This window comes from Schistocerca serialis, chromosome 2 (genome assembly GCF_023864345.2).
Source record: "Schistocerca serialis cubense isolate TAMUIC-IGC-003099 chromosome 2, iqSchSeri2.2, whole genome shotgun sequence".
NCBI lineage: Eukaryota > Metazoa > Arthropoda > Insecta > Orthoptera > Acrididae > Schistocerca > Schistocerca serialis.
In genome coordinates this window covers 340,761,826-340,786,281 of record NC_064639.1, presented here as the reverse complement: position 1 = coordinate 340,786,281, position 24,456 = coordinate 340,761,826, and the positions used below count along the sequence as shown (strand labels likewise).

General features: G+C 44.6%; 1 protein-coding gene across 1 annotated transcript in view; it reads left to right on the top strand.

The window, feature by feature from the left end:
• LOC126455965 (facilitated trehalose transporter Tret1-like) overlaps positions 1-24,456 on the top strand; it is a 170,351-nt gene that overhangs the window by 92,744 nt on the left and 53,151 nt on the right. Inside the window, exons 8-9 of the mRNA XM_050091722.1 lie at positions 995-1,153; positions 1,190-1,390. Coding sequence (XP_049947679.1) covers positions 995-1,153; positions 1,190-1,390 — 360 coding nt within the window. The remainder of the gene's footprint in view (positions 1-994; positions 1,154-1,189; positions 1,391-24,456) is intronic.

The following is a 24,456-nucleotide window of genomic DNA, read 5'->3' as shown; positions in this document are numbered from 1 at the left end:
CACACAGAACGTAGGTCACATGATTCGCAGACCGATGGCTCTTGCCACTTCTCTCCCTTACGTTAACTGATGTATTAGGCGGCAGAAAGGGCATCCTGCCACGAAATAAAAAGAAGAAAAATCCAAATCGTGAAAACAGTGGATCTCTTACGATAGCATAAACGCTTTTTGAGACTTTGTTACGTTGTCGGTCTAAGCCGCTGCAGTCATGGACTGTGCGGCAGATCCTGGCGGAGGTTCGAATCCTCCCTCGGGCATGGGTGTGTGTGTTTGTCCTTAGGGTAATTTAGGTTAAGTAGTGTGTAAGCTTAGGGACTGATGACCTTAGCAGTTGAGTCCTGTAAGATTTCACACACATATGAACATTTGTTACGTTATCCAGCCTGATGAGCTCTGGCACACAGTTTTAATCTGCCATGAAGTTTCATAGCAGCACACACTCCGCTGCAGAGTGAATATCTCATTACGGAATACTTTTTTTTAACATTCTGTATTCACTGCCAAAATTTTTACCCATGTCCTATTAGAGGTTGCAGTGTCTCACGACCTGTGAAGGAAGGAAGATAAAAGTTGAACATTCCGTCGACAACAAGGTCATTAGAGACGGGGCACAAGCCCGGATTAGGGAAGGATGGGGAAGGAAATCTCCCGTGGCTTTTCAAAGGAACCATCCTGGCATTTGCCTAAAGCAGTTCATGGCCAGACGGGGGGGGGGGGGGGGGATCTGAACCGTGTCTCCTTTCCAATCTGCCCCCTTGCCCGGTTTCACATCATGTGTTGCTGCAATAGTCCCCCCCCTCCCCACGCACCACAGTAGAAAGCTGTCATTGGTTGTTACTTTGCTTTGCTTCTTAGATTTCGGTTTAAATCTCTCTCTCCCACTTTCTCTCTTTCTGTCTCTCTGTCTGTCACTGCAAATGTCGTGACCTAGACTTGCTCTTAGCTAATTCTGTACAAAGCGCAGGCACCAGTAACGTTGTTCCGCGGTCGACAGGTGCCGGAGACACCGATCTGGCTGGTGTCGCGCGGCCGCACCAAGGACGCGGAGAACGCGCTGCGCTGGCTGCGGGGGTGGGTACAGCCGGCGGACGTGCAGGCCGAGCTGAACGAGCTGTGCGCCTACTACAAGCAGACGGACGCGGACGAGGCGTCGGCGGCGCAGTCCGGCACGCCGGGCCGCTACCGCAAGCCGGCGCCGCCCCAGCCGCCGCCGCTGCGGCGCGCGCCGGACGTCATCCCAGCGAGGGCGCTCTCGCTGCGGCGGATGTCCGCCGAGATGATGACGCCCGACGAGGAGGCGGCGGCCGCGCTGGCCGCGCTGCACGAGCGCCACCGCGGCTCCCAGAACTTCCCCGTCGGACTGCCCGCCTTCGCCGCCCCCCGCAAAGAGGTACGTCGCAGCCAGTGGCGGACTAAGATGGAGGTGGAAGGGCGGCCCGCCCCGTTCCTCTGGTCCAGAGGAGGGGTCTCCAAATCTCGAGGGCCTTTAGATTCGGATGCGTCCCAGGAACAGACAAATTTTAATCAAATCCCAAACAAACACAAATACTTAGAAGCACCTGAGAACTTGGTACAGGAACGAGTATTCAAACACAGAGATATGTAAACAGGCAGAATAAGGCGAAGCGGTCGGCAACACCTATACAGGTTGTTACAAAAAGGTACGGCCACACTTTCGGAAAACATTCCTAACACACAAAGAAAGAAAATGTTGACATGTGTCCGGAAACGCTTACTTTCCATGTTAGAGCTCATTTTATTACTTCTCTTCAAATCACATTAATCATGGAATGGAAGCACACCGCGATAGAACGTACCAGCGTGACTTCAAACACTTTGTTATAGGATATGTTCAAAATGTCCTCCGTTAGCGAGGATACATGCATCCACCCTCCGTCGCATGGACCTCCTGATGCGCTGATGCACCCCTGGAGAATGGCGTATTGTATCACAGCCGTCTACAATACGAGCACGAAGAGTCTCTACATTTGGTACCGGGGTTGCGTAGACAAGAGCTTTCAAATGCCACCATAAATGAAAGTCAAGAGGGTTGAGGTCAGGAGAGCGTGGAGGCCATGGAATTGGTCCGCCTCTGCCAATCCATCGGTCACCGAATCTGTCGTTGGGAAGCGTACGAACACTTCGACTGAAATGTGCACGAGGTCCATCGTGCAGGAACCACATGTTGTGTCGTACTTGTAAAGGCACATGTTCTAGCAGCACAGGTAGAGTATCCCGTATCTCCATTGAGCGTAGGTAGAAGAACATGGGGCCCAATCAAGACATCTCCAACAATGCCTGCCCAAACGTTCACAGAAAATCTGTGTTGATGACGTGATTGCACAATTGCGTGCGGATTCTCGTCAGCCCACACATGTTGATTGTGAAAATTTACAATTTGATCACGTTGGAATGAAGCCTTATCCGTAAAGAGAACATTTGCACTGAAATGAGGATTGACACATTGTTGGATGAACCATTCGCAGAAGTGTACCCGTGGAGGCCAATCAGCTGCTGATAGTGCCTGCACACGCTGTACATGGTACGGAAACAACTGGTTCTTCCGTAGCACTCTCCATACAGTGACGTGGTCAACGTTACCTTGTACAGCAGCAACTTCTCTGACGCTGACATTAGGGATATCGTCAAGTGCACGAAGAATTGCCTCGTCAATTGCAGGTGTCCTCGTCGTTCTAGGTCTTCCCCAGTCGCGAGTCATAGGCTGGAATGTTCCGTGCTCCCTGAGACGCTGATCAATTGCTTCGAACGTCTTCCTATCGGGACACCTTCGTTCTAGAAATCTGTCTCGATACAAACGTACCGCGCCACGGCTATTGCCCCGTGCTAATCCATACATCAAATGGGCGTCAGCCAACTCCGCATTTGTAAACATTGCACTGGCTGCAAAACCACGTTCGTGATGAACACTAACCTGTTGATACTACGTACTGATGTGCTTGATGCTAGTACTGTAGAGCAATGAGTCGCATGTCAACACAAGCACCGAAGTCAACATTACCTTCCTTCAATTGGGCCAACTGGCGGTGAATCGAGGAAGTACAGTACATACTGACGAAACTAAAATGAGCTCTAACATGGAAATTAAGCGTTTCCGGACACATGTCCACATAACATCTTTTCTTTATTTGTGTGTGAGGAATGTTTCCTGAAAGTTTGACCGTACCTTTTTGTAACACTCTGTATAAGACAGCAAGTGTCTTGCGCAGTCGGCACTCGAGTGATGGGGCACTGTATCTCCGAGGTAACGATCAAGTGGCGATTTTCCCGTGCACTATTTCACGAGTGTATTGTGAATATCAGTAACCCGGTAAAACATCAAATCTATGACATTTTTGCGGGCGGAAAAAGATCCTGCAAGAATGGGACCGAGGAGAATCGTTCAGCGTGACAGAAGTGCAACCCTTCCGCAAATTGCTGCAGATTTCACTGCTGGGCCATCAAGTGCAGCTTGCGAAATGTTCAACAAAACATCATCGATATGGGCTTTCAGAGCCCAAGGCCTGCTCGTGTACCATTGGTGACTGCAGGACACTGATCTTTACGCCTTAGCTGGGCTCGTGAATAACAAAATTTGACTGTTGATGACTGGAAACATGTTGACTAGATAGACGAGTCTCGTTTCAAATTTTATCGAGCGGATGGACGTGTACGGGTTGGAGACAACTTCATGAATCCATACACCCTGCATGTCAGCAGGGCTCTTCAAGCTGGTGGAGGCTGTGTAATGGTGTGGGGAGTGTGCAGTTGGAATGATAAGGGACCCGTGATAAGTCTAGACACGACTGTTGACAGGTGACATGTACGTAAGCATCCTGTCTGATCACCTGCATGCATTCATGTCCATTGTGCATTCCGACGGACTTGGGCAATTCCAGCAGGACAGTGCGATACCTCACACGTCCATAATGGCTACGGAGTGGCTCCAGGAATACACTTCTGAGTTCAAACACTTCCGCTGGCCACCAAACTCCCTAGACAAGAACATTATTGAGCATATCTGGGATGCCTTGCAACGTGCCGTTCAGAAGAGATCTCCACCCCCTCGTGCTCTAACAGACTTATCTTCAGCCCTGCAGGATTTATGGCGTCAGTTCCCTCCAGCATTACTTCAGACGCTAGGCGAGTGCATGCCAGTCGTGTTGCGGCACTTCTGCGTTCTCGTGGGGCCCTGCGCGATATTAGGCAGGCGTACCAGTTTCTTTGGCTCTTCAGTATATGTTCAGAAAATAAGAAGCGCCATACGTTTGGGAATTATAAAAATAGGTGCCTACTTATCTATTGTCACGTCATAGCATTTGTCAGTGGGTGGGTTCAGAATGTTAAGAACATTTGTAAAACGTTTCGTGGAACTTAAAAACTTCTGCTGGACGCAATTGTTATATATGAAACTTTTTTGATGCCTATGACATCTGCATAGGTTTACCATTAAGTACAGTTTAGAAACATGCTCAAAAAGTGCAGCGAAGAGCTTATCAGTTTTCAACTGAAATATTACTGTATATTCTGAAAAAGCACAAGCACTCTGCCCTCATGACACAAGTGGCCCAACGGGACCATCCGACCGCCGTATCATCCTCAGATGAGGATGCGGATAGGAGGGGCGTGTGGTCAGCACACCGCTCTCCCGGTCGTTACAATAGTTTTCTTTGACCGGAGCCGCTACTATTCGGTTGAGTAGCTCGTTAATTGGCATCACGAGGCTGAGTGCACCCCGAAAAATGGCAACAGAGCAGGACAGCCCGGATGGGCACACATCCAAGTGCCGGCCAAGCCCGACAGCACTTAACTTCGGTGGTCTGACAGGAACCGGTGTATCCACTGCGGCAAGTCCGTTGCCATATTCTAAAAATGGTTATCCATAATAATTATTTGGTATTTTACAATGTGAAAAACAACTAGAAGAACTAGAAAATATTACAAAACATATTAAAGAGCAGCTTGAAACAGATGGCCTGCAGGTCTCAAGGTTATGATGATGCTTATCAGTTGTTTGTAAACCAGTACGCCCTACAACGAACAATTCAAGAAGTCAATACGAGATATATATTCAGTACCTCTCCTAATCATTCCTTAAATCCTTATGGACTTCATGCATTCTCAAGTGTTCCCCTACTATCACTTTGTTTTGGAACTGCCGAAAAGTTACATTAATTCTTCTTGTGTTCTACATATAGGCCGGAATTTCTTGTAGAGAAAATAGGACAAAGATTGAAACAATAGCCTGATTACAATTCGATTAAATTCATAAAAGAAAACTTGAAAACGATAGTAAGCACTTTGGAAGATGCGAGAGATCCATCCAAGGCAAACCTTGCCACTAGATGAGCATCGAGATTGTTCCTTCCAGTTATATGTGATTTTAAATTTTGACCTATATCAACTTTCAGCACACGATACTGGAGAAAGTAAATTTAGTCCAACAATATCTACGGTGTGCAAAATGATTTTGGATGAAAGACTCGCCGAATCGGAAACCCTAAATGAAGTTTTAGTGACGGAACAAACTACAGCTATAGTAAATGTTGCAACTTTTTCCATTAAAATCCTTTGGTATTAACATTAACCGACGAGAAAGATAATGGGTAAATAACACAATACCGGGTGAACTAGCTCACGATACTGGATTATTGATTCAAGAAAAAATTTCTATGTCAGTGTTTGAAGGCATAAAGCGTTTCGTAGAACTGGCACAGCGATACAAGGCCATGAAGGAAATTATCAATTTTTTTAGTTGTTGAAACAAAATTTGTGCTTGAAGCTTCCTTTGACACCCTGGCTGCTGCACTGGAGAATCTGGTAGAAGTTTAAAATGAATTTGATAAGGGGCAGATGCTGTAAGAAATAACAAGGTATCGTAGGGAACTACGAGTTACGAGTGTGGATTTTGTTGCTAGATTGGCAGCCCAAGAAATCTTTCAATTTATAGTTAAATTGCCCTGTACATTATTCACAACCCTACATTTTTTGACCTTTATTATCGCACTCACATCATGCGAAAATTTTTATAAAGTGAGACTAAATAAAAATTATCTTCGCTCTACTGTGAACCAAGAACGACTAGATAATCTGTCATTTCACCAACTGAAATAAAAGTTTCAAATGAAACAGGTTTCAACGACTTCAGTAAAATAAAGGCATGACAACGTGTACTACAACAATATCAATAATAAATACTGTCTCGTACAAAGGTACGAAGCTAACTGATGTTACAGTTGCGAAATAAAAGGTAATTTTTTATTACATTGTTCATTATTTCTTTGCACTCCAGTGATGGTTACTGTGCGAAAAGCGGATTAATGTTTTTAATTCATCACCTAAGTGTTTATGTAAGTGCATTATAATTACTAGACCGTAGAGTACACACACTACAAAAACTTGATCTTTTTGTCAGCCATTACATCTATAATATTAATTTATTACAAAAGGTACACAGAGATACATCAGTTTCAAACACGACCAGGGACCTCATTTGGATTCGTTGCCCCGGGTCTCTGACGGCCTTAGTTTGCCTCTGGTCGCACCACCTGCGTCCTGCCGCACTGACAACTGTTGTCTGGCTTGCGTCACTACTCGTTATTAGGTGTCCCCTTGCCAAGACATACAGTAATCATAATAATAATGCACTTACTGCCCGCTGCTAGGGCTTTAAACATAAGAATTATATTTTGTATCGTATGTCTGTATGTCTCATCAGGTATACCCAGATACCTATCAGTGGACATTAGTATGGGGTGTGTCCACCCTTTGCTTTTATGACGGCTTGAATTGTGCTGGGGACACTTTCAGTGAGGTGACTGAATATCTGTGGAGGAAAGCCGAAACCAGAGAATTTGGTAATGTTACACTCTGGGGACTGGAGTAATTCGACGTTTAGCCTCTGCCTAAATGCTTTCCATTGGGTTCAGGTTGGGACTCTGGGCAGGCCAGTCCGTTCCAAGAATGTTGTTGTCCACGAACTACTGTTTCACATATGCTGCTTTATGACAGGGTACACTGCCATCGTGATACAAGAAAATCATCGCCTCCGAACTGCTCCTCTACTGTACGCAATACATATTGCTGTAAAATGTGTTGACATCCTTCCGCATTTAGCGCTTTGTTAATTGCAATAAGTGGAACACACGAAAATCATCCAAATACACTAACATTACCTTCCCACTTCCTCCATACTTCACTGTTGGCACTACATATGATGGCAGGTAACGTTCTACAGGCATTCGCCAAACCCAGACACTTCTGATTCCCACATGGAATAGCGTGATTCATCACTCCAATTCAATCGTTTCCAGTCAGCCACATTTGAGAGGCGTCGCTCTTTACATCACCTCATTGATACAGAAATGTGTGGCTTGAGAGGAACTGCACAACTATTGGACCCAATTCTTGTTCACTTCAAACAATCCTGTTGGCAGAATATCCGCAACTGAGCATTATAGCAGAGGTTGAAATAATACCGCTTCATTTGTAAATTACACTACTGTTCTGCACTCATAGGCAGCACACCGCGGCTGGTAAAAGCGGCGCTCGGGGACCACAGCACAGCTACGGCACCTGGGGTGGGCTTATAACAGTCCGAAACCAGTCGTGTGAAAATAAAGTAATTTACAACTGAAGCGGTATTTTCAGACTCTGCTCTTGTTTACTTTCCAAGCAGAGCCACTGTGCTGCCTGGACTGCTCGTAGCGCTTTGGAACTCACAAACGATTTCATGAGATTTTTTACAACCACTTCACAATTTCTCGACGGTCCCTCTCCACCAGTACATGAGGTCCGCCTGTTCTCGGATTATCTGTGGTTGCACCTTTGCGTTTCCACTCCACAATCAGGACACCAGTAGCCAACTTGAGCAACTTTATAATTGTTGAAACGTCGCTGATGGATTTGTTGGCGAACGTAGCCAATTACCGTTGCTGCAGAACTGATCGGCTGACAGCAGGAGGCGACACTGCGGTATACACTAAATAGCAAAAGAAACGGGTACACCTGCCTAACATGGTGTACGGCCCCCGCGAGCACACAGTGCCACAACATGACGGGGCATGAACTCGACTAATGTCTAAAGTAGTGCTGGAGGGAACCGAAACCATGAATCCTGCAGGGCTGTCCATCAATCCGTAAGAATACAAGTGGGGGGAGAGATTTCTTCTGAACAGCACGTTGCAAGGAATCCCAGATACGCTCAGTAATGTTTATGTCAGGGGTGCTTGGTAGCCAGCGGAAATGTTTAAACTCAGATGAGTATTCCTAAAGCCATCCTATCGCAATTTTGGGCGTGTGGGGTCTCGCATTGTCCTGCTGGAATTGCCCAAGTCCGTCGGAATGCACATTGGACATGAATGAATGATGCTTACGTACGTATCACCCGTCAGAGCCGTATCTACGGGTATCAGGGCTCCTGTATCACTCCAACTGCACACGCCCCACACCATTACTGAGCTTCTAACAGCTTGGCATGGAGGGTCCATGGAATCATGACTTTGTCTCCATACTGTACAAGTCCATCCGCTCGATAAAATTTGAAATTAAACTCTTCCGACCAGGCAACATGTTCCAGTCATCAACAGTCCAATTTCACTGTTGACGGGTCCAGGCGAGGCGTAAAGCTTTGTGTCGTGCAGTCATCAAGGGTACACGAGTGGGCCTTCGGTTCCGAAAGCCCGTCTCGTTGATGTCTTGTTGATGTTTCGTTGATTGATTCGCATGGTGACACTTGTTGATGGCTCAGCATTGAAATCTGCAGCAATTTCAGTCGTCGTTGGTCCCGTTCCTGCAGGATCTTTTTCCGCCCGCAGCGACATCGGAGATATGATGTTTTACCACAGCCGGCCGCTGTGGCCGAGTGACGCTTCAGTCTGTAAATGCGCTGCTGCTACGGTCGCAGGTTCGAATCCTCCCTCTGGCATGGATGTGTGTGATGTCCTTAGGTTGGTTAGGTTTAAGTAGTTCTAAGTCTAGGAGACTGATGACATGTTACGTCCCATAGCGCTCAGAGTCATTTGAACCATTTTTTGTTTTACCACGTTACTGATACTCACGGTACACTCGTGAAATGGTCGTACGGGAAAATCCCCACTTCGTAGCTACCTCGGAGATTCTGTGTCTCCATCGCTCATGCGCCTACAATAACACCACGTTCAAATTCACTTAAATCTTTACAACCTGCCATTGCAGCAGTAGTAACAGATCTAACAACTGCACCAGACACTTCTTGTCTTATATAGGCGTTGCAGAACGCAGTGCCATATTCTGCCTGTTTACGTATGTCTGTATTTGAATACACATGCCTAAACCAGTTTCTTTGGCGCCTCAGTGTATATCAGGACGTTCATTCGCCAGCATACCGTATCTAGGCTGTCCCTACAGACGATCGAAGCAACAGTAGCTACAGTAGAAACCATTACAGGGATCACCACCTCCACTTCTGCGTATAGGCCAGCCGAGAACACCTGAACATTGACGATATGAGAAAACGTCTAGCAAAGAGGAAAGCTGCTTGTTGCGGGTGATCTGAACTCCGAACACGCTGCACGGAATTCGATAACCACGAACCACAGCGGGAGACCCTTTCTCCAAACTGCTGAAAAAAATCACGCCTATATTTGTGGACCAACGAAGTTAACCTGCTACCCACAGGGAGGACGCCCTGATGTGTTGGCTATTACCTTCACAAAAAGAATCAGCAACTCCATGTCAGCTGATGTGTCACATTCCCTGACGTCTGACCACTTGCCTGTTCTTTTCAAACTTGATGTTGCGTCACAGTACACAAACATTTAGGTAAACTTAAAGCAGTCGAACTGGAAAGACTTTCACCAGCAAGTCTTATGCTCCCTGATGGAGCCTCAGGACGAGGACAGGCCTGGAGATGATTAGTATGTAAGGAACTTCAGTGCCAGCGTTAATGAAGCATCGGTTTCCTCCACTCTGCCGACATGAAGAACTGAGCACTCGGCCCCTGCTCTCCCTCAGGAGATTCAAGACATGATTCGCGAGTGGAATCGCCTCCGGAAAGACTGTCGTGTTGCTAAGGATCCCAAAATCAAGAGACGAGTAAATTTGCTACGGAGACAAATCAAAACTCTACTCGCCAACATCAGGGTGGAGCGATGGGCGGATAAAATATCCTCACTTCAACCAGACGCCTCCGCAAGGGATACGTTCAGAATCTTCACATCATCAAGAACTCATGTACCGCCCTTGGGAACGATGACAGGTACGGCATAAAACCTTGAAGACAAAGCTGATGCGCTTGCAGATGTATTCTAGAACAACTTCCGACATGCTGAAGAGCCTCAGCATGTAAAACACTCCCAACGTGTTGTGCAGAAAAGGATGATGATGGAGAGAATGTTCCACCTGTAACTACAGAAGAGGCTCCTACCAGGACTGAATCATATACCGGGCAAAGCTCTAAAGGAACTCCCACAAGAAGCCTTCAGCTACCTGGCGGAGGTCCTTAATAGGATGTTCAGAATACCCCAAGCTGGGAAGAGGCGGCAGTAATAGCTGTCCTGAAACCAGAAAATTGTCGCAGAGATCCCAAAAACTACTGCCCCCAAAACAGTTCTTACTTCGAACAGAGCATTCCACCACCCAACAACTAATCGGGGTCGTAGACATCGCCACGGTGCACAACAACAAAGAATACTGTGGCGCGGTGTTCCTATGTGTGTCAAATGCATTCAACACTGACTTCAAGGACTAATTGGAAAACTCCACATTTTAACATTCCCCAATGCCTATAAGATGATCTTAGCCTCCTACTTAGAAGATTGCAAGGTTGAAGATTATTTCTTTGTGGTACAGGTCGAAGATTCCCAGGTCTTCGAGAACAGTAAGTGCAGCTTATGCCATTTCGGTCATTTACACCAGAAGCATATGACGTCAAGTGATGAACAAACGACTGCAAGAGACATGCCAGAAACTTGAAAGATGGTATAGCAAATGGGGAATTGCATTCAATTCTCCGAAAAGTCAAGCAGTCATATTCACCAGGATAAGAACTCCAGTTGTGCCAATGTGCCCTGGCTTTTGTTCTTCAATTAAACCATCAAATGGACTACAGCTGTCAAGTATCTCGGCATCACACTGAACAGAAAATTCACCGGGTAACGCCACAGGGCTGATGTCAGACAGAAGGTTCGTCAGAGACTAGGAACCTTGTATCCTCTGCTTAACGATCGCAGTAAACTTCCAGCGAATGCAGGACTAGCCACCTAAAGGAGGTATATTCGTCCAATAATGAACAAGAGATGTTCAGCCTGTGGCACAACAACGAAGAGACACCTTCATCGGCTTCAGATCCAACAGAAAAGGGTTCTGAGACGGATTTTTCACATGCCCTTCATTTTCGGGCAAAGTGTCTGCACGAGGCGGTGAAGGAAGATTAACTGCTCGAGCGATTCAAGAAGATTGAAGCCATCCTTTGCCAGAAAGGAGCGGACTCGACGAGTCCTCTAATTAGGAGCCGTAGCCCAAGGCGGCTACTAGCGTGTAACAGACATGTTGCAAATATAAGAGGCCCATCCTATGAAAGATAATCTAATTCTCTAACCCCTATAACTGACATTTCCATTTAGATAGACTATAGTAGTAAATGCCTTGAGGTGAACACTACATTTCAGCAATCGCACGAAAAGAGCAGGTCTGATGGATTTGTTACCCAGGTGACATCCAGTGACAAGTCCACGTTCGAAGTCACCGAGCGCTCCTGGCCGACCCCTTCTGCTGTCTGCTTCTGTACTGAAAACACAGTGCACTCTGCCTTCTTTTATATTGGCGGCTTCGCCTTCGTGGCTTGTAACGCCGCTTACGGGCGCTCAACGGCGAGATTATCAGTGGGCTTGTAGTGGTCAGTTCAGCATTACACAACGGTGTCCAGATTCTTTTGATCAGACAATGTAGGCCTACATGCCCGTCACAAAGTACTCGTTACAGCTCAGTGCCGCTCTGTAGAACCACATATGTCAGGCCAAGACACGTTTCCTGATGGCACGGTGGCCATCTTACGCTCAGAGAAAGAAAACAATTTCGTGTCAGAATGATGTCCACTGGATAAGGTAAATCATTGATACTCTCATTTTAGTAGTATACTTAATGACATCTTGCGTCGTCGGGTGTTCTACCGGATATCAGCGTCGTACTTGAACGATATTTCGGTAACGTAGCTCGCAACCTTTATCAGGTGCTATCTGAGACTGCTCTTCGAGTACATTTTTTTCATTCCCCCCTCTGACGGAGAAGGGCGGGCTGTTCGAGGGCTCGCTGTCTACCCTTTTCAGCTATGGGGTTTTACATTTTTTTTTTTTAATTTACATTTGTTTACTTAATGCAATACAGTGCACATCTCATGTTGACAATACACTTAGAAATTTCATTTTAGTCTTACAATTGGCATCATTCATTGTGAAACTTGTACATTGCTACTGTTCTTTCTTGACAATTTTGTATAATACAATATTACTTGAAGATTTTTTTGCTTTTAAAATGTTATACATTTTCTACAATTTAATTATGAGAATTTCAATTAATGTAATTAATATACAGCATGGTTGCGTGGAAATAGTGGAGAGCGACAGGAGCGGGGTATGTTGGGATAAACTTATTTCTCGTGGGAGGTGGATGGTACTGGTTGAATTATAGGGTCTTATTTACAGTTTTTTATTTATAGTGTTCAGTTTTTTAGAGCTGGAAATATCTCCTTGAGAAGTTCATGGTCGTGTGTTTGTTGTAGTGTTGCATGTGTGTACTTGTCTCTCTCTCTCTCTCTCTCTCTCTCTCTCTCTCTCTCTCTCTGTGTGTGTGTGTGTGTGTGTGTGTGTGTGTGTGTGTGTGTGTGTGTGTGTGTGTTTTACGCGTATGTGCATGAGTGTGTGTGTGTGTGTGTGTGTGTGTTTCAATAGTCTGTTCTCTCGTCTAGGTGAGGATGGGTGGGCTGTGAGTGGTTCCAGGATTGAGGCTAGGTCTGGGTATGTCTTTGCGGTGTTCAGGGCTATTGTGCTGGAGGGGATGTATTTGAATTTAGGTTTTCGTCGGGTTCTATGGTTGCTGGAGACGAGGTCTTTCCTGTCAGACCTTATGTTCAGTATGTGTCTGCCATACGGCGCTCGAAGCTTGATCAGCCTGGTTTGGAGTGGTTCTGTCTTGGTTATTTGGTAGACCTCATTGCTAGTTGAGATGTTGGGGAGTGTGGCGATACTGCGCAGGAGTCTCATCTCTGTGCTGTGTAGTCTGTTTGCTACTTGAGCGTGTATGCATCCAAGAGGAGCTGCTGCATATTCCGGAACTGGTCTAATGAAACTGCTCGGCCACAGCAGCCGGTTCCACGTTTTCGCCATCCACGTTTCTAGTCGCTGGAGGAACGATTGCGTCTTGCATTGTATGGCTATTGTTCGTAGCTCAGTGACCTAGCAGGCTGTGTCGTCTGCGTCTAGTCCTGTTGTTTCGTTTTGTGTTGTTATGGTAGGAATATAAGCCGTATATAGGGTGTACAAGAGGGGATGCCGTATGTGGAATGAAAGCGTCAGACGACTGATTTGCTACATGCACTCTGCATTTCCTTCAGTGACGTATGCTTTTATCAGTCTGGCCACCTTTGTTGGGATACCCATGTTAACCAGTTTGAACAGCAAGTCCTGGTGCACTACCTTGTCAAAAGCTCGTTCGATATCCAGGAACACTGCAACGGTTGAACCCTATGGTAATCATATCACCTAGTTTGAGGAATGGGTCACTTGTCCAATGGTTGTGTCTGAACCCTGTCTCCATGAGGGGGAGTAGTCCTTTTCTTCGGTGTATGTTCTTAGCCAGTTGGGTAGTATCTGTTCGTCATTCTTGCCTGTTACGTCGAGTAGGGATATTGGTCTGTAGGACATAGGGTCAGTCTTGGGTTAGGTGAGGGCCTGCTGCTGTTCTGTTTCGGTGGTGGGGGTATACAGCAAGAGTGGCATTTGGGTGTCTACTCGCACCCTGAACCGTTAGTAAAATTTATTATTGTTGGGGAAGGAGAATACTTCCTGTAGGACTTGTCTAGAGGCTTCTGTCTGTTCACGACTAGAGTGCTGGTGGTTGCGTTGCTCTGTTAGGGTTTTGAATCGCCTCCAGAATCCCCCCCCCCCCTCACCAACAACCCCTGCCTGTACTCTGCTGCAAGCGACGTCCCATTGTCCTTGTCTATACTCGGAAACCGTTCTTTTTGTTCTTGCGTTGTGTCTGTTCCACTGTCTTTTGAAGTCAGGCTTGTCATTTCGTCTCATTTGTCTTTGTAGTTGCTTCTTTTGTCATATGAGGACTAGTGTTGCTTGGGGGATGGATCGTCTCCAGTTTTCTACAATTTTTGTGAGGATTGCTCCTTATGTTGCTTTCTTGATTGCTGTTTCGAGTCTGTTGGTTGTTTGGTGCACATTATTGTCGTCAATGATAGTCATGCGGGTGGATAGTTCCTTAGTCAGTTCATTCTGGTATTTGTTACTGTCTTCCTTGGCGTGTATTAGTATAATTCGTCTGTTAGGGTGAGGGGGATAGGGGAGAGCGGGGGGGGAGGGTAATTAGTGGATGTGGAGAACAAGATTGGTCGAGTGGACCTGGTTCACTATTTGTCTGTGGCCTTCCCCCTCAACCGGCGGTTGCAGGCGTCCCCTGAGGTCCGCGCCCGCTCGCTGCTATCTTCTGGAACGTTGCCGTCCCATTTTCCGTCCGCTGCGATTCTGGGTGTTCTCTCTGCGATCCGCGCCCCCAATAGGCACGCTACAGGGCGTTCCATTTTCGGATCAAAAAAAAAAAAGCTCAATTGCCTCTGAGCACTATGCGACTCGACTTAACTTCTGAGGTCATCAGTCGCCTAGAACTTAGAACTAATTAAACCTAACTAACCTAACGACATCGCACACATCCATGCCCGAGGCAGGATTCGAACTTGCGACCGTAGCGGTCGCTCGGCTCCAGACTGTAGCGCCTAGAACCGCTTGGCCACTCCGGCTGGCTTCCGTCTGGTGCGTTTGGAATGTTGTCTGAGGTACCAGGCGTTCCCCCTGCAATCCGCTACCGATCACTGCAATGTGCTGGAGCGTTGCCGTTCAGTTTTCAGTCCGATACGGTTCTCGATGTTCCCTCTGTGGTCCGAGCCCCTTGAACCCGCTCCGGGACGTTCCATCTTAGGTCCACTGCTCCTGACACTCTGTCTGGTCATCGTTTTCTATATCCACGTCTTCAGTTTTTCTATTCGTGGAGTGCTGCAGCTTTCCCCATTGCACCTTTAACGATTTCAGAGCAGGATCCCAAGCTCTGATTATCTGGTACCTCATGTCGCTGTTCATGAGATTGTCAGTCACTTATATCTCAGTCGATTCCCTTATAACACTGTCCCAAATCTGGGTGTCTGTGCTACAATCTTGATTTTATCGTAATTCATGGCACGATTTAGTTCTAGGTATTGTTTTTGACAATGGCTGACTTAGCTGTCTTAATCTGGTGTGGCTCTGATGTTCTTTGCACCTGATATCCATTGTTCTTGTCGTCTGGCCAATGTAGTACATGCCAAATTGCCAAAGTATATTATAAATCCCTGGTTTCCATAACCCCAGGACTTCTTTAACACTCCCCACCAGTCTTCCGATCTTTCTGGATGGACAGAAAACACACTTGATATTTTGTTGACGGAGGATCCTACTGATTCTGGCAGAAATAGAACGAGCATGTGGCAGATACATCACCTTCTTTGTTTCATCTTCCCTTCCTTTTGGAATCTGTGTTGTTTGGCCTTGTATCCATTTCTCCAGAACACAGTTTTTAGATGCCCTATTTCTGTCAGTAGATGCTCTTGGTCTGATAGGGCAAGTGCTCTGTGGACCAATGTCTTAAGTACCCCATTCCTCTGTGCGTGGTGGTAACAGCTGAACTTAATCTTTAAGATGTTCAAGGACCTCGTTGAGCCTGTCCTTCCCATGAGGACAGATCACGAAAGTATCATACACATGCTTGAAGAAGCATATGGGTTTATATCTGGCTGTCTCTAATGCCCTCTCCTAAAATCTGTCCATAAACCTTTTGGCAACCACAGGATACAGTGGGCCCATAGCTACACCTTCAGCTTGCTCCTAATATTGGTTCCCGTACAGGAAATACGTGGATGTTAGTGTATGCCTGAATAGGTCCAACAGAATACAGTCTCCATTGCTCCCCGACACCAAATCTCCTCTCCATCGCACTTCGACGCCGGATCTTCTCCTCTATGTCGCTCTCTGACGCCCAATCTCCTTCTTTCCCTTGCTCTCCGCCCACGAATCTTCTTCTCTCCGTCTATCTCCGACAGAGAATCTTCTTCTCTTCATCGCTCTCTGACACGGAATCTTCTTCTTTGCATTGCTCTCCGACACTGAATGTTCTTCCCTCCATCGCTCTCCGACATCGAATCTTCCCTCCATCGCTCTACAACACTGAATCTTCCTTCCGAAACAAAATCTTCTCACAGTCGCTCTCCAACACTGAATCTTCCTTCCGAACCGGAATCTTCTCTCTGTCGCTCTCCGACACCGAATCTCCTCTCCGTAGCACTTCGACACCGAATCTTCTCCTTTCTGTTGCTCTACGACACTGAATCTCCTCTCCATAGCTCTCCGAAACCAAAACTCCTCTCCGTCACTCTCCGACACCAAATCTTCTTCTCTCCATTGCTCTTCGAATTTTCTTCTCTCTGTCACTATCTGACACCGAATCTTCTCCTCTCTGTCGCTCTCCGACACCGAATCTTTTCTCCGTCGCTCTCCGGCACCCAATCTTCTTATCTCCATCGCTCTGTGACACCAAATCTCCTCTCCATCGCACTTTGACATCGGATCTTCTCCTCTCTATCGCTCTCTGACACCCAATCTTCTTCTTTTCCTTGCTCTCCGACACCGAATCTTCAACTCTGCAACGCTCTCTGACGCCGAATTTTCTTCTCTCCATCGCTCTCCGACATCTAATCTCCCCTCCGTCGCTCTCCGACACCGAATCTTCTCTCCGTCGCTCTCCAACACCGAATCTTCCTTCCGAACAGAATCTTCTCATAGTCGCTCTCTGACACTGAATCTTCCTTCCGAGCCGGAATCTTCTCTCTGTCGTTCTCCGACACCGAATCTTCTCTCCGTCTCTGTCCAACACCAAATCTCTTTTCCGTCGCACTCCGAAAACTGAACCTTCTCTGTACCGGTCGCCGAAACTTAATCTTCTCTCAGCCACTCTCCGAAATCAGAGCTTCTCTGTTCTTTCTTTTCTTTAATTCTGGTGTTTCAACAGTTAATTCCGCCGAAAACCCACGTCAGTAAACCAGGGCTTATGCTTATTTGTTTGACGTATAAGAGAAACATTTTTACACGATTCCCTTCCACTCGTTTTATGAGCCTCAGAAATATCCACACCACATACTAGCGGCCATTGAGCCTCTAATCTTGGAGTTAGCCTATGAGACATTAGCAAATTCTCATTTCTCCTCCTACCACCCTGAATATTTTTCGAGAGCGTCTTAATCCTTCCCATTGTTTTAGTAAACACATTTGGCCTTGATGTATCTGCCGGGAGCATAACTTTCTACTTTATCAGCAGGCTGCCAACTTTTGACTTCAGCCAGCATGTCGCTTGGAGGCATAAACGGTCATCAGTTTCTGAGCTCTCAGATCCAGGTAGGAGCCATCCGTCTGCAAGAAGTGTGACTCCTGATTAATCAATGACGTCTTCTCCCAGGCGTACCGCTGAGAGTGGACCATGACGAGCCCCTGTTGGGCTTGTGAAGCGACCGATCTGGGCAGCGGCTCCGCTGTATAACTTTAGCACTCTGTTGTCCACAGGCCATATGGGCCGCATTGGCGGAAGATGCTCAGGACTAGCATGTGAAACTCGACCGTCCATGCATTACGTCATACAAAAGAAAAACTATTATTTCATTAAGATCTGACTTGCTTGTTCCTTGACTTGTTAAGAAGTGTGTCAGATGTCTGTCTAGATTATACAGGGTGATTCAAAAAGAATACCACAACTTTAAAAATGTGTATTTAATGAAAGAAACATAATATAACCTTCTGTTATACATCATTACAAAGAGTATTTAAAAAGGTTTTTTTTCACTCAAAAACAAGTTCAGAGATGTTCAATATGGCCCCCTCCAGACACACGAGTAATATCAACCCGATACTCCAACTCGTTCCACACTCTCTGTAGCATATCAGGCGTAACAGTTTGGATAGCTGCTGTTATTTCTCGTTTCAAATCATCAATGGTGGCTGGGAGAGGTGGCCGAAACACCATATCCTTAACATACCCCCATAAGAAAAAATCGCAGGGGGTAAGATCAGGGCTTCTTGGAGGCCAGTGATGAAGTGCTCTGTCACGGGCTGCCTGGCGGCCGATCCATCGCCTCGGGTAGTTGACGTTCAGGTAGTTACGGACAGATAAGTGCCAATGTGGTGGCGCTCCATCCTGCTGAAATATGAATTGTTGTGCTTCTTGTTCGAGCTGAGGGAACAGCCAATTCTCTAACATCTCCAGATACTGTAGTCCAGTTACAGTAGCACCTTCGAAGAAAAAGGGGCCAAAAACTTTATTGGCTGAAATGGCACAGAAAACGTTCACCTTAGGCGAGTCACGTTAATACTTGAGTTGTTTCCCGCGGATTCTCAGTGCCCCATATACAGACATTGTGACGGTTGACTTTCCCGTTAGTGTGGAAAGTTGCTTCATCACTAAACACAATCTTTGAAACGAAAGATTCATCTGTTTCCATTTGAGCAAGGATAAAATCACAGAAATCGATTCCTTTAATCTTATCAGCTGCAGACAGTGCTTGAACCAATTTCAGACGATAAAGTTTCATAACTAACCTTTTTCGTAGGACTCTCCATACAGTTGATTGTGGAATTTGCAGCTCTCTGCTAGCTCTGCGAGTCGATTTTCCTGGGCTGCGAACAAATGCTTGCTGGATGCGTGCTACATTTTCATCACTCGTTCTCGGCCATCCAGAACTTTTCCCTTTGCACAAACACCCATTCTCTGTAAACTGTTTATACCAACGTTTAATACACCACCTATCAGGAGGTTTAACACCATACTTCGTTCGAAATGCACGCTGAACAACTGTCGTCGATTCACTTTCTGTTGAGCGGTCGCCATCTTAGCATCAACTGACGCTGACGCTTAGTCAACAGCGCCTCAAGCGAACAAATGTAGAACTAAATGAAACTTTATAGCTCCCTTAAATCGCCGACAGATAGTGCTTAGCTCTGCCTTTTGTCGTTGCAGAGTTTTAAATTCCTAAAGTTGTGGTATTCTTTTTGAATCACCCTGTATTAAAAGGAGCTAATTACAACGGTGACAGAAATTACTTCTGCTCATACTGAAACTGCTGGTGGAAACCAACCTGAACCGGCTTACAATCACCGAGGCTGATGTCTCGAAGAAAGTGTAAGTAGTGAAATATACGCCAGCATCTTCGCATGTTCCTTTTTCCAATCTTCTATCTGTCGTTTGCTGCCAGACTGGATTTTCATAATGGTCAGATTTTTACGAACGGAGTCAGAAGTCCGGACACAGATTATTTACCAGCATGCAAACCTAAAGAATACAATGGTACACTCCTTGCCCAAAGGTTGGGTATATCTGCAAACATTTAGCAAGTGGTAAAAGTCAATGAAGAGTTTAGAAAAGTAACAATGATATGAGAGGGATCTAACAGATCTCTCTCACAGTTATTTTGGGATATTAGATATCGCGGCTAAAGTTATTTTTCGACGTCAGACTTTACTTTTATTTTTCTGGAGGTAAAGTGCAGTGTGGTGTGTTTTTTTTTTTTTTTTTTTGTATTGTAGCTTGGGTATTAGGGGAAGAAATGCTGTTTCTAGCCACAGGGCGATTTGCTTAAAAAGAGTGTCAGGAAAGCTACGTGGACATAAAATGAACATCAGTACGTAGTAAATAACGAGATGGAATTGTGGAATCACCATGAGACACGAGTCGAGTAGGTGATGTGTTTGGCAAGATGACGGTATCCCTTTTTCATTGTACTGCGTCTTTTGCATTTGGACATTGCCTTGGAAATAAGTGCCAGCAGTGCACATGATTTTAGCGTTTGGTGTCTGCATCCCATATAACTTTACTTCCTTTTCGCCTTCCAGTCACACCTTTCCTTTTGTATAACGCCCTATGATGAATGCTGTAATGTAATCTGAACAGTCGACATCTCGGGCTCTAGTGGACACACATGTTCGAATCGACAACAGGCAGTATAATTGATAAAGTTTCTGTTAGCTCGGTTTCAAAACGATAATTGCTTACGCTTTGACTGAAAGCTGTAATTTCGCTTACATTTTGGCTCGAGACAGTGAACTAATGACGTGATAAATTTCCAGCTTCATCCTACATCTATTTTATTTTACTGATAGCAGATATTTCCAACAACAGTTCTGACATTGGAAGTCACAGAGAGAACCTCACGCCATATTTAAATTGGGCAACGATCTTATTGGACGGAGTGAGGAAGACCGAACAGCATAGCACTACTGATATGCTCGTATAATGCATCCCGTGAGTGTAGTGTCCAATACCAAAACTGCAAGTGAAATAACCTGACGGATTACATCTCAGAAGAAAACGTGAAACTTGCCTCTAATTTGAGGTTTCATTATTATATGTAAGATATTTCAAAAACAGTTTTCTCTCTGCTTCCTGGACATAAATTTGACTCCATCAGCGCTTAAAGATTGATAAGGAGGCTTTTAAAACACCTCTGAGCATAACCTGACTGCCACAACGTTTAGCCTGTTCTCACTCGGGCAATAACGGCACCCGGCATGTCTTGAGAGTCACTGGTTTTAATCAGTGGGATGGACAGAACCAAATAAGGCATTAGCATGATATTTCACTTCTTAGCTGTCTCTCTTACGTCTCCTAATTGAATCTGACGGATAATTATTTTCTTGTGTTAACTGCTCAGGAGATTACATTTTGCAAATTCCACGATAAGGTGCCACTAAAGGATACTTTATAATAATAATAATAATAATATAATAATGATAATACTTTACTGTCGTTAAGCTTACAGAAGCAATAGACAGCGTCAAATTACAAAATATAAACAAAATTATATGCAGGAGTTATAAGTACAATATTACAATAGTTTTATAAATAGTCAATAGACAAGAGATACAATATATAAAGTGAGGTAGTACAACCAAATCAATCAGAATGCACCAGTACAAAATACAGGAAAACGAATACAGAATACCAAGACAGGAAAACATATTATATACAAAGAAATATTACATCAGATTATAATAACTGCCCTTTGCAACTGTGCAGAGAAAAACAGATTAATGCTTATTACCAGCTACTAACAAATAGGTAACTAGAACTGCTAATGAAATAATTAACATAGTATATTGGGAGCAGACAAAGTTTATAATATTATTTGTTTTTGACTGCAATAAAGAAATTCATCAAGGGAATAAAAAGGATGCTCGACCAGCCACTCATACAGTTTTGGCTTGATCTTTGCGATAGGACAATCGAATTTACAAAGAGAAAATTTATTGCAACATTTGGAACCTATTACATGATAGCTTTTTAAAGACTTAGTTAAACCTTGAAAAGGTACGTCAATGTGTTTCCTGTTTCTCGTATTATACGAAGGTATATTTTCTCTTAATTGCTGGTTTGGTAAATTTTTCATGGTATGTAGAACAACAGTATATATATAGAGATTAACAACAGTCATAACTTTAAGTTTCACAAACAATGGCTTGCAGGAATCTAGTCTACCAGAATCAGAGATAATTCTTAGAACTTTTTTTGCTGTAGAAGAATATCATGTACATGGTTACAGTTTCCCCCTAATAGTAAACCGTAAGAAATAATGCTCTGAAAGAAGGCAAAATATGCTGATCTAATATACTGATCTGATACACAACCTTTTAACCTTTTCAACAAATAGATTACTCTATAAAGCCTAGCAGATATATAGTTAATATGGTAATTCCGATTAAGTTTACTATCTAAATATATACCAAGAAATTTACCATTATTTAAAACATTCAGAAATAAGGTATCTCTTGAGCTGAAAACCATGAACTGTGTTTTATTTTCATTTAATAAAAAACCGTTTGCTCTGAACCATTTTGATGCTTCACTGATGGTATTTTCTGTTATATTTTTTGACAATTCAATGTCAGGGTCATTGTTGATAAAGGTTGTATCGTCAGCATATAAGATTGAATGGGAACTTACATTAGATGGTAAATCATTAATCATAATCAGCCTGTCCCAGTCTGTCCACAGTTTTGTGGCACCTGCATCACAAATGCCAATAGATAAAACAAGCATCGCAAACTAGAAACTACTATGCAGCTAAAACTACTGATTAAAACAGTAGAACCTACAAAGACAAAACGATAATACTTGTACACTACAGTCTAGTCAAAATCTGGAAATTTGTAGTAAGGACTGTGGGACCAAACTGCTGAACTCAACGGTCCCTAGGCTTACGTTCTACTTAATCTAACTTATACTAACTTACGTTAAGGACAATACACACACACACACACACACACACACACACACACACACACACACACACCGATGCCCGAGGGATGACTCGAACCTCCGACGGGGGGGAGCCGCGCATAACGTGACAAGATGCCTCAGACCGCATGGCTACCCAACGCGGCACAGTCTAGTCAGGAGGAATTATTGCACAAAAATAAGTTTAACACAGCCAAACTGCGTTTGATGTTATCTCGTAAAGGTGCACTGGACTAGAGCCATTACCACATCGTGAACAACGTAGGGCAGCTGCTCTTCTCCCTCAAATTACTTTCTATAGTGGCTGTCTAACTGATAGTGTACGGGGTAGTGTGACGTGGCACATTAGCTTGTCAAATCAATATGACTAATTGTTTTACTCCTAGCATTATATTAACATATTACGTGACATACGGCGGTTTATTGTTCTCTTCAGTTTCGTAGATTTATTGAAAAAGAATACGTACGTTTGGGCAGGGTCACTAATAGAATCTCCTAAATAATTTAAAATGCAGAGACTTCCTCTCATACCACAGTCTGTCATTCAAGCTGTAACATCGGAATACCTGTCTGTTATGTCCAATATGCAGGATATTCTTATCAAGGAAAAAATTGTTGAAGTGTAACAGTTTGGAACCATGAAGGGGTCTGTATCTGTAGGGTGAACCCGAACTCCACCGATAAAATTTCGGAGGTTGTTCAGGGATATTATTTTGAGGATTTTGCTATAACAGACGAGTGGTGTAAGATGGTTCATTACAGAGTAATAATAAATTTGGTTTGTTATCTCAGCTGCCTATGTTTCTGAAAATGCGCTCGCAGCAGTAAAAAAGCCAGTAGTTTGTAATCGTGAAAACGTACAACTCAAAACGCAGAATACTGCAACACACCTCATACAGGTGCATAACTACGGTGATTTAGTCGCCGTCGCTACGGGAACGGCTCAACGTGCGTCATTCTGCTGCTCTTTCGTTGTATTCAGTGAATGCATACAGGACATCCATGTTGGCCAACTGTTAATCAGTATTTCTATCCATACTGCTGTGTATCACTGACAACGGACAAGGAACATTGGTGGAAAAACGAACCCGAGCAATGCTCAGTATCAGCTTGAGGGTGGAGAGCAATGTAGCACGAGTGTAAGGAGAATGTTTGTTCCCAAACGAGGGACATAGTACATACGGTCGCCATTATACTGTTGTGTACATACTTTCAGTGCAACATAGAAGCCGGCCGCAGTGGCCGAGAGGTTGTAGGCGCTTCAGTTAGGGAACCGCGCGACCGCTACTGTCGTAGGATCGAATCCTGCATCGGGCATGGATGTGTTTGATGTATTTAGTTAGGTTTAAGTAGTTCTAAGTTCTATTGGACTGATAACCTCAGATGTTAAGTCCCCTAGTGCTCAGAGCCATTTTAACCATTTTTGAACAACATAGAAACAAAGATAAATGGGGTTAAGAAATTAAACGAAATGTATTATTCCGTAACGAGCCACCTGAAATCATGGGTCCTTTATACCAAAATACTCAGAAAGTCTCCCTGAAAATTTTCCGAAATTTTGTCGGTGCAGTTCGGTAAACAATTGTATATTGCGGCTACGCATCTGCTCGGTTTCCTGTCCACAAGAATTTCTCACATATCGAGGTATGCGAATTTTTTTCCTATTTTAAGTGATTTTTGTCTTTCCTGAACAATGTGCAGAAAAATCTCAATTTCTATCTGACGAAGTTAAACAGAGAAAGATAGGGATAGGCTGCATAGTGTTCGTTTGTATGAGTTTTGTTTCCCTGTTCGCTTGTGGCAGCTACTATCAGACCTATTCATCAGGGGCAGCAGTTACTATCAGACCTACTCATGAGGTGCCGTTAAAGTACTTCGAAAGCTGCTCGTATG